General features: G+C 36.5%; 2 protein-coding genes across 2 annotated transcripts; one reads left to right on the forward strand and one right to left on the reverse strand.

The window, feature by feature from the left end:
* Positions 1 to 1,341: 1,341 nt before the first annotated feature.
* On the forward strand, positions 1,342 to 7,838 carry LOC125202510 (chaperone protein dnaJ GFA2, mitochondrial-like). The gene is made up of 18 exons (XM_048100916.1): positions 1,342 to 1,589; positions 1,675 to 1,744; positions 1,836 to 1,901; positions 2,261 to 2,343; positions 2,446 to 2,529; positions 2,627 to 2,665; positions 3,262 to 3,369; positions 4,219 to 4,263; positions 4,373 to 4,460; positions 4,600 to 4,664; positions 4,733 to 4,807; positions 5,467 to 5,539; positions 6,004 to 6,095; positions 6,195 to 6,266; positions 6,492 to 6,548; positions 6,815 to 6,863; positions 7,307 to 7,373; positions 7,564 to 7,838. Exons 1-18 carry the CDS (start codon positions 1,512 to 1,514, stop codon positions 7,658 to 7,660), a joined length of 1,308 nt encoding a protein of 435 aa, XP_047956873.1. The 5' UTR covers positions 1,342 to 1,511; the 3' UTR covers positions 7,661 to 7,838.
* Positions 7,839 to 8,177: 339 nt separating this feature from the next.
* LOC125214385 (DNA damage-repair/toleration protein DRT100-like) lies at positions 8,178 to 9,487 on the reverse strand. Its single transcript, XM_048115388.1, has one exon. The coding sequence runs from the start codon at positions 9,264 to 9,266 to the stop codon at positions 8,259 to 8,261; it is 1,008 nt and encodes a 335-aa protein (XP_047971345.1). The 5' UTR covers positions 9,267 to 9,487; the 3' UTR covers positions 8,178 to 8,258.
* Positions 9,488 to 11,019: the final 1,532 nt, after the last annotated feature.

The raw sequence follows: 11,019 nt of genomic DNA on the forward strand, positions 1-11,019 counted from the left end.
TTTAGAGCATGAAATTTTATCAATAAGAGGTATATATGGAAGTTATTTCTCTTTACCTCTTCATTTACCTTCCCTTGGAGATGCTTTAACTACCAGCAGTCTAGCACCTACCGGTTTTCTTAAATTGTTTCATCACTAAAACCATGTACTACTATAGTTAGGGATGTCAATTCAACCCGAAACCCGTGGGCTGACCCGAACAGTCCGGCAAAATGAGCGGGTTAGGGCTGTAATTTAATTACCCGAATACAAAACGGGCTAAACGGGTTGACCCGAATGGGTTGGCGGGTTAAATGGGTTGGCCCGAACGGGTTGCGGGTCGGCCCGATGGGGTGCGAGTTTTAATTATAAAATATTAAGTTTTAAGAGTTCTTTATATTTTTGAATCATCAATCTTCATTCTACACAATTATTAGTCTTATTCAAGTTTCATTCTACACTTTTCCACTCGATCCCACAATATCAGTTTTCAAGTTTCACCTCAACTCATTATTGCACTGTCTCATCATCTGTCAATAGTGTCTTACCACCACCAAAGCCAATCAAGACAAAATTAAGAACTAATCCATCAAAATCTCAATATAATTATCATTTTAATAATGATTCTTGTAAGATATGACCTTTTATTTTCATTAAGAATTAGTTACGAACAATGTCATAATAATGACACGAACACAAGCTTTAATTTATGTTGTAGTTGATCGAGATGAAAGGCTTCTTTTCAAGTATTATTGAAGAGAACTATAAAAATTTGAAGATTTTATATGATTCCAAACTAAAAAGAAATGAAGTATCTAAAATTTAAATCATTTTATAGAAGAACATTTAGATATAAAAGATTATTTTCGAAAGCTTATAGGCCCGAATAGCCCGATGGGTTAGGGTTAGGGTTGAAAATTTATGACCCGAAAAATCCATAACTCGAATGGCCCGCACCTAAATAGCCCGGCGATCCGAGTGGACTGGCCCGAACTCAAACAGGTTAGCGCGATTGACATCCCTAACTATAATATGTTAATAACATCTTGTGAAATTTCATTTAAGGAAAAAAAATAGGGGAATAAATTTCAATTGGACTAGAAACATATATAGGATGCAATATAAAGAGTTGTGTTTTTAAAATTTTACTTAAAATGTACTCGCTCATTTCCACGACAAAAGTCGGCATTTTATAATTTTGATTCTCCTAAAAGTTATATTTTATTTTTATAATAAATAGATTTCACATTCAACTAATTCATTTTATTCATATTTAATTATAATCCGTACTTATATAAAAAATGGATCTAATATTATTTTAATTTTTCTGAACCACGATTGTCTATTCTATAGATTTCTTACTAGCATCAATTGAATCACCTCCAGGAATTCTAGAAGATTCCAAGAACTCAGGTGCTATTCTTCTGGTTTCTAACACATGCTCCTCTAGTTACTTGATTCACGTCTAGGGTTTTACCCCAATCCAGATTCTCCACTGCTATTGCCTCTGCATTTACACACCCAACCAACCAATGGCCCGGTGCCATGGCCTCCGCCTCGCCCGCCGCTCTCTTACGTCCCTTTTGCGCCACAATTCTTATTCAATTCGAGTAAGACTTTACTCTCTCTGGCTCTCTCTCTCTCTCTCTCTCTCTCTTAATAGACTGATTGTAGCTTTGCGATTCCTTCTTCAAGGGAGGGTGTAGGAGCGTCGGCGCTGCGTGCAGTCAATCAAGGGGTCTTTTCTATTTAAATCATGGAGATGGTACTTCCAACTCCGATTCTAGATTGCAATTGCTTACTTTGTACGGAGTAATTTAATTCTCATTTCCTTTTTGTTTAATTTTGGAATACAGCACGTAATGTGTCAAAGCCTGGCTTTTGGGATATTTTAGGCGCCAAACGGTCAATCCATGCCACTGGTAACCATTTTCTTTGCTAGAGCTGTGCTTAGTATCAGCTAAATGAATTCGCTGACGTACTAATTGAATCACAACCTTAATCTGATAGCATTTCTCCCCTTAAAGGAGAAGCCTTTATTTCTCACCGAATCTGGTTAACGCATTCAATTAGTCAATTATTGCCTTTAGTTAAACATAGGATAGGAGTGTAGAGGGAAACGAGATTTTGTGTATTTTGTTTTCTTTAGAAGGGTACACAACCTGTTGTTCGTGTTTTTTTCTTATTAGCTTCTATTTATGATCCAATTTGCTTTACAAGTTTGTAGTTAACTGGTTCTATTCTTTTTCCTCATTACCGCTTTTCCTTGATCCCTTTCTAGCACAATTGTCAAGAGATTTCTATGATGTCCTTGGTGTTAATAGAAATGCAACAGCATCTGAAATCAAGAAAGCTTATTACGGGGTATGATCCTCTGTTCCTTTCTTTTGATTTTGAAAGCAATTACAAATCTTAGTGTGTTGAAAAGGCTTTGTTCAATTTTTTTGTATGATGTGTCTGCAACAGCTTGCAAAGCAGTTACATCCTGATACTAATAAAGATGACCCGGAAGCTGAAAAGAAATTTCAAGAAGTCCAGAAAGCATATGAGGTATATTTTCTGGATATTCAGGTTTTTGTCGAATTAGTTCCAATCGTCTTTTGTCTGAATCGGGTTGATCTTATTTTATATCCTCATCTTTCTGTAGGTGTTAAAGGATGAAGAAAAGCGCCAACAGTATGATCAGGTATCAAATATTTTATCTCTAATTACATATAGACTCAGTAGAATTGCTAAGAAAAGGTTAGGAACTACTAAAGACCACTCACAATCTCACATATAATATTGCATATGCCTGTGCATATATGAATTGAATAAATTGACTTTAATGCACTGAAAGTACATGGCATGATAAAATATTTATGTATCTATGATTTCAGCAATTAAGTTTCTAATTTCTGGATATATAAAAGCTATATGAAATGGCCCTTCCCCCCTCATGCAGGTCTCCATTATACATTACAAAGTTATTTTGTGATTCTTATTATAGTTGATTAATTTCTTACTTTCATCTCGGGACACAGTACATTTTCATGCATGCAAATTCAAAGCTTTAGCTTCTCTAGTCTTCTAACAGCTTTAACAGATATGATTGCTGTATCTATTGCAAGCTGTGAAGCTTCTTGCTGTTTACAAATATGTTCTGTGAATGTGGACACTGCAAAAATTCCTTACATGCATTACAAGGGTTATTCTCTGATTGACACAGTTGCATCACAAGAGTCACAGATAGGCTTTTGGATCTTAACCATTCCGTTGTAATTTCTTTGTATTTTTTAACAGGTTGGGCATGAAGCTTTTGAACGTGCTGGTACTGGTGAAGGTGGGTTTGATCCATTTGGAGGTGGCGGTGGCTTTAATCCTTTCCAGGACATATTCAGAAATGCCGATGTAAGCCTCTTTTTATAATGTTCGCTTTCCTCTTTCCCATTCCATGTATGCCTTCTCTTTTTTGGGTTTTCACCCTTGTTCCCAGAATACTAGTACTCCAGAATCATCTGTTGGTGCAATAGTAGAATGAGAATGGATATTGTTGAAGTGAAATAAGAATACTTAGTTCTTAGTTTTTGGAGAGCTTAGTATAGTTTTTGCCAAGGTAGTTTGATGTACTAGCTCTTTTTTTTTGCAATGATGAATGGTTCGGTGGGGAATAAAGAAACAAAGATGAGTTTACCCATTCCACTTCAAACTGTTGCCTCTACATTGAGTACTTCTGAAGGAATAAACAGCTAATATAGATGTCTCTTGTTAACATATATGAGGACTTATCACTCATCAGAAGATGAAGTTATTAATTGCTAGGTGACTTTTACAGTTTTACTGGAATGGCCTCTTCTCAAATCAGACTGGCTATCAAGTCATAGTCTAAGCTAACTGTTTTTATAGATGTCTCTTGTTAACATATATGAGGATTTATCAGAAGATGAAGTTATTAATTGCTAGGTGACTTACAGTTTTACTGGAATGGCCTCTTCTCAAATCAGACTGGTCATCCAGTCATAATCTAAGCTAACTGTTTTTATAACTTTTAGTTTACTTGTTTGTTAAGGTTATTTATTGGGTTCTTGTTTTTATTTGTCGTAGATAGACGGAGGTTTACTGCCACAACCTTGACTTGTTAGCCTGCACATGTTTATATTTGTGAAGTAGCTTTGCCCTTGTACAGTACTTTTGTAGCTTCTAACTAAGTTTAAGGATTAATGTGTGCTTTTTTTCTGTTCGGGTTTTCTCGGAGATCAGATTTTCAACATATTCAATAGGGACATGGGTGGAGAAGATGTTAAGGTATTATCAGTTGATCAGACAATAGCAGCATACAGCTCATATCTATATATATTTCTTTTTTTGGGGTGGGGGAGGAATATAGCATGACAAATTTCAATATTGACTTTAGGTTGCTGTTGAACTATCTTTCATGGAAGCTGTCCAAGGATGCACCAAAACACTGTCAGTCATGACTGATTTAACTTGTGAAACTTGTGGTATGGTCATATTTCTCCCCTAATATATATAATCAAATTGAGTTTGAGTCACAAACTATGCTTTCCTCGAAAGTGAAAAAGTGGTCACATTCTATTTTTCCAAGTTCATTACTAAGAATCTCACAATTTCCAATTTTAGGTGGAGCTGGTGTTCCTCCTGGAACAAAGCCTGAAACTTGTAAACGCTGTAGAGGTTCTGGCATGGTGAGTACCTGTGAAATGACTTGTTATACTTGGCAACTTCATTTAAACATCTTGGTTGTCTTTCACAGGTTATCTCACAAAATGGTCCTTTCACACTTCAAGCTACATGTCCAAATTGTAAGGGAGCTGGAAAAATTGTATCGGTATGACATTTTATGTTTCCATAATTAAGTTACTAATAATAGTCTAGTTTGTATTTTGTTGCTTTGGATGCATGCTTTACTATGCCCTCTGAATTTGTCCATTTAATGTGACTGTGTTCACTTATGTTGCGAACAAAAAATTCACTGGATACTGGATGGACTTTGTGATTGCTGAAATTTTTCTGTTGGATAATGTTGTGCCATTGTTTCCTTATGAATTTTTTTACAACATTAGTTTGTGGCTGTAAGGTATCTCTTGTTTCAGTCATGTATAAGTGATAGTGTAGAAAAGGTGCATCAGCCTAAATTTGCTCAACTTCATTGTATTTCTCATTGTTTTGCCTTCTTTGGCATGCAAAAAGTTTCAATGGCTGAAGTCAAATGGTACATCAGCCATCAGTTAACTGCAGATGAAACAATAGATACATGAATTTGTTGAGTTTTTATCACATGTGTATATCAGCCATCATTATGTCAAGTCACAAGTGTTAGAGACCGTGCTTTCAACTAATCACAAAATCATTATATCTGAGGGTCGAAATTGTTTCTGGAATAAGTATTGGTGTTGCCTAAAATAATACTCCTATATGGATTGAATGAGTTGAATTCTATTATGCTCTACTTTATAATAGTCTTACTTTTTGTCCTGTCTCAAACAGAACTTCTGCAAGTCCTGTAGGGGTAAGCGGGTAGTAAAAGGGCCGAAGACTGTGAAGGTGAATATCATGGCAGGTGAGCTCAGAGAATATTTTAGTCAATCCTCTACTTGTTTTATTAAGGTTATTTTGAGTTTCATTTCAAAATTTCTCCCGATTGGAAACTTTGTGCATGAATTTCTGTTTTTACAGTAACAACTGCAAAATTAGGATGGATTATTATTTTATTACTTTTTCCTCTTAAAATAACTTCATTTATTGAACCTCCACTGGTTGGGAGAGTACAGTCTTTCTAGTTTCTACACTAGCAACCACATAGCACATACTTCAGTAAATCCCTGATATAGACGTATGCTTTGAATTATCAATTGTTTTTTAGAAGCATCATTCGTGTTGAATATATTTGTCTGATTTCTGAAGTAGTGTGTTTAAAATATTTTGATTGTTCTCTGGTTATGGTATTTTAGGGTATACGATGGTAACTATGATGATGATCTTTGTTGCAAAATGACATCTTTCTGCATGGTTCTGTATCTGCAGGAGTGGACAGCAATGATACCATTAAAATCCCCAGAAGTGGTGGATCGGATCCTGATGGAAATCAACCGGGCGATCTTTATGTTATGATTAAGGTGTCTTGATTTGCTTCCTCTCTAGCTGATGTTGCAATTTCGTTGTGTAGTATATGGGTTGACCCTGACATGCTTATAACCATGCTGGATTATTTACAGGTCAAAGAAGACCCAGTGTTCCGAAGAGAAGGGGCTGATATCCATGTTGATACAAATTTGAGCATCACTCAGGTAATACTTGTCTAGTGAGTGGGGGTTCAATCTTTGGAGTTGATAATTATAGATCACGTTGAGTTCATAAATTGGCCAACTTTGGTTTCTTCGAATTTAACTATGCATTAGTAAATAATCCTGTCAAATTCAAAAGCACCGACAAGAATAAGAAGCTTATATGCTTCTTTTTGGTGTCTGGTTATCGTAATTTTGTCGTTGAATAGATCTCGTGCTCTTGTGCAGGCAATTTTGGGAGGAACGATCCAGGTTCCTACACTCTCTGGGGATGTTGTTGTTAAGGTTTGTAAGCATAGCTTATTACTTTATTTATTGTCTAGTATATAATGTCAATTATGTCATAATATGTACGATTAAAAATGTGTCTGTGACTTCCATTTTTTGATATCATAATATTCTGCATCTTGTTTTCTTCTCTTTTGGGATGGTTTAGGACTCGTAAGTTGGATTTGGTAGTATTCGGATTTGTGTAATGGGTGCTTGCTGTAGTGTACTCTCAAATACTATTAACCTTGACAGGAGTCTTATCTGACATTTCTGATATGTAGGTTCGCCCTGGCACTCAACCTGGGCAGAAGGTGGTCTTGAGGAAAAAGGGTAAGTTTACCTTGATATCATGGTCTGGTCTCCTTTTCTCTGTGATATTTAGTTCTGTTACTTCTGTACATAATAAATAGCAAAATCATTTCTTTGACAAAGGGATATACGCTTATTTTGTTTTTGTGTGGATAATTAATATTTGGGCCAAGGGTTACAACTTATTGTATTTTGTTGTGGATATTTTGAACTTTCAGTTAAATGCAATGTAATTAAAGGTAGTTATTTCTTGTCTTGTTGCAAATCTTGTGTTGCCAGTGACACTATGCCCCTTTCATGTTGTACTTGCTTGACATGTTTCTAATATCATCTAATAATATGGGTATCTGGGAACTTATTGTTCTTTCAGTTTGTTCATTGCAGTTCTTGCCTTACGCTATTTTTTGAATTAACTGTGCATCTTGGTTTATTCGGAAAATAATGTTTTTTGATGTCTTGTGCAGGGATTAAAGTCCGAAATTCGTTTTCATTTGGTGATCAATATGTGCACTTTAACGTTAGCATTCCGACGTAAGAACCCTCTTTATTTAAAACTTTCCTTCATAAGTTCATCTGCTTATATCATGACTATAAGACTAATAATAAAATGATGCAACTCATTGTTGTCATATTGCGTCAAGATCATCGTCTTGAATGCTGTTTATTTACACGATGTCAAACATCACTGAACTTATTTGCTCCGTGTGTTACGTTGTGCCAGAAACCTGACACAGAGGCAGCGCCAATTGATCGAAGAGTTTGCTAAAGAAGAAGAAAGAGAAGACGATAAGGGGGCCGCTGCAGGAGCATCGGGCTGAATCCCGATATGACACTCTTGAAATCTAGATAGGCATAAGAAGAGAGTGATTGAACTTTATTTATTGGCTGAAGATAACTTTTTGGCCGAGCAATTTTGGGTGGATGGATGTTGTAACAATCTTGTACCGACCATATCTATTATAGTCCAATAAAGGTCAGGTTTTATAGATTTATTTAGATCATCTCTTAGCCATACTGTACATAATAAGCATATTCATTCATATTCAAATTCATACTAATGATCTTTTACAAGTTTATACTCCTTCCGTTCCATTGAAGATGACCTATTTTCCTTTTTAGTTTGTCCCAACTAAGATGACCCATTACTGGAAACATCTTTATCTCTATTTTATTCTCTCTCTTACTTTACTCTCTCCTCTTAACACACAAAATAAAGTTGCATAAAATCTCGTGCCACTCAAGAAATGGGTCATCTTTCTTGGAACGGAGGGAGTACTTGGTTCGTATCAACATAATGATTTAAACAAGTTGAAAACTTTAAAATTAAAATGTACATTCGCACAACAATTTAAAATATAAATAGAAGAAAAATGAAAACATGAGATGATACATTCGTTGAAGGAGATGAGGTGGGGCCTAGGCATCAAAATTGTTGCCCTCCAAATCCAATGCTCCCATATACTTAACCAACTGCATGGACTTGGGAATTTCACCGCTCAACTTATTATACGACAAATTCAAACTTAAATAGTAATTTTCCGCGCTAAAACTATCCGGCACCGTCCCTTCCAACGAATTCCGGCTTAAATCCACGTGACTCAAACCTTTGTTACCGAACAAACTCGCCGGAATCTCACCGGAAAGCTGATTCGAGTTCAAATTCAGGCAAGACAGAACCGGCATCGCTCCGATCCAATCCGGAATCGAACCGGATATCTGATTCGCCGACAGATCCAGATCAGCCATCCTGGATAGACCGGCGCACGAATCTGGAATCGAACCGCTTAGCTCGTTCCCGCTCAGGATCGCGCGGCTTAGCATACTCATTTTCCCGAACTCCGACGGAATCTCGCCGGAGAGCTTGTTGTTGCTGAGATCGAGAAGCTTCACATTGCTGAGGCCGGCGACGGAAGGGGGAATCGACCCTGTGATCTCGTTATCCGCGAGATTCAGCACCACGAGCTGGCTCAGCTTCCCGATGTCGGCGGGGATTTCACCGGAGATTTTGTTTCCGGAGAGATCGAGGATGCGGAGGCGGGAGAGAGAGGTGATGCAGGAAGGAATCCCGCCGGAGATCCGGTTCCAGTCGGTGACGATGAGCGTGTTGAGCTGATCGAGCTGGCAGAGTGAGTCGGAGATGAGGCCGGTCAAATCGATGGTCAGATCTAGCTTCTCGCTCTGTAGATCGGAGCTCGGAGAGTCGCCGGCGCGGAGGACGATGTCGGTTACTCGGAGCGTCTCCGGATGGCAGACGATCCCCGGCCACGTGCAGCAGTCCGTACCGGTCCACGCGGTGGCGATCGAGCCGCTCATCGCATCTCTGATCGACGAGACCGCCGCGAGATCGGTGGATTGGCTTGCATTCGCGTGTATTGAAGTAACCAGCAGCATAATGCTGCAAATCGCCAACAATCTGCTCATCATTGTAAGTGATTTAAAATCAATTTGAATATCTGCTGCACCAGTAGTGAAGTGTTTATATGAGGAAGGAGAGTGGGTGAGGAAATTGCATTGAAAGCTGGTGACTATAAAGAAGATTAGAGCAGCGCCATTGACGGTGTGGGGAAGAACAAAGGCATGTGCTGTTAGCTCTAAAAATATTGATTAATGATCTGAATTCCATTAATTTTGGAATCATGGATGCTCTGTTGTTCGTTTATTTTGCATTATACTTACCAGACAATTAGAAATAATTCTTGAATAAATTATGTTGATTATGTCTACGAATATTTGATGAGTAGATAAGTTTTGCAGAAATATTAAAGCGTTTTCATTATTTTTAATAGTGGCATCGCATGTGGTATCATGTTACATAACATGATGATCGGTCTCTACTCTGTAATGCTAACTTTTCATTTTATAAGTACTCCGGATTTTAACACTTTTGCATACAGAAAATGGTACTGGTCCCATAAAATTGATATATTTTGCATGTGGCACTATCAGTTTTAATTTGAATAAGTATAGATTATCCTTCAACGAAAACTCAATCCACTCCGAAGTCCGAACTTACTGAGTCATTAAGCTCCAAATATAAATTATGGAGTACTAAGCGGAGTAGTATTTAAATTACTACTGTATTAATCTTTAGTTGCATACTTGCATATAAAATATGCAGGAAATTTACTTTTACATTTTGATTTAACTTTTAATTCAAATATAACTGGGTCGTAATAAAATTAAATCAAAGAACACTGAGTAGAATATTTCCTCACTAACTCCCTAAAATTAGGAAACCCATAATTTAGGAAGGATACAATTCTACATTTCTACTTTTATTTGATTCAGTGTATGATAAAACTTATGGTTTGACATACTTACTCCGGCCACTAATACAAGGCCAATTTGATGGGCAAGAGTTTAAAAAAAATGTAAGTAAAAAATGAGTAGAAAATGTTAATGGAAGATGAGTCCTAAATTTATTGATGGATGAATGAAAATAACAAAAGGAGACATTCATTGATGGACGGAAGGAGTAGCTATTTTGGGTGATTGCTACCCTGCCAATAAATATACTACTCCGGACTGATTTTTATATGGCTATATGTACATCTGAATATTTCGAATTTATTGACTTTGAAAACATTTCAAGACTTAATGCGTAATCTTTGAGTTCCCATTCCACTAATTAAATAACCGCTAGAAGAATATATCAATCCATAACATATTATACCTTTTAATATATATTTAGAGATGTGGATTAGATGAGAGATGGACATGGACGATTAGTGTAAGACGTAAAACAGTTTAGTGCTTGCAAGCAAATACTTGCATGAATTTGTTACTTGGAAGCATCTAACAACTGTTTATTTAAATATGAATGTTGCTATCAAACTGGTATTCTATACTAAGTAATAGTTATATAAATTATTCATTTTATCTTAATCATCAATGTGTTTTTTACCTTTCAATTTTTCATGCAATAATGATAGATTATTGGTTTCCAAATAAGTGTTCTCACTTCTCACTATACGCATATCTGATATCACCATACGAATGGGCAAATTTCTTCTTTCACCTCTAATTGTGGGTAATAGGATAAGTATGCAAAAGTACAGTGTTAATAAATTTTTCATTAAGATTAAATATAATACGAGTAATAGTACTACTCATCTGTCCAAAAGATATCTTATTCTCCATTCAAAGACATCAACATAAAGTCAATTCATAGTTTTCC

The sequence above is a fragment of the Salvia hispanica genome, chromosome 1 (genome assembly GCF_023119035.1).
Source record: "Salvia hispanica cultivar TCC Black 2014 chromosome 1, UniMelb_Shisp_WGS_1.0, whole genome shotgun sequence".
NCBI classification, from domain to species: domain Eukaryota; kingdom Viridiplantae; phylum Streptophyta; class Magnoliopsida; order Lamiales; family Lamiaceae; genus Salvia; species Salvia hispanica.

Excerpts from the sequence above, each read along its gene's own strand:
- LOC125202510 (XM_048100916.1), top strand. The coding sequence starts at position 1,512 with ATGGCCCGGTGCCATGGCCTCCGCCTCGCCCGCCGCTCTCTTACGTCC. Across the intron at positions 2,666-3,261 it reads AGCGCCAACAGTATGATCAG|GTTGGGCATGAAGCTTTTGA; the intron begins GTATCAAATATT and ends ATTTTTTAACAG. Across the intron at positions 4,264-4,372 it reads TGGGTGGAGAAGATGTTAAG|GTTGCTGTTGAACTATCTTT; the intron begins GTATTATCAGTT and ends TATTGACTTTAG.
- LOC125214385 (XM_048115388.1), bottom strand. The coding sequence starts at position 9,266 with ATGATGAGCAGATTGTTGGCGATTTGCAGCATTATGCTGCTGGTTACT.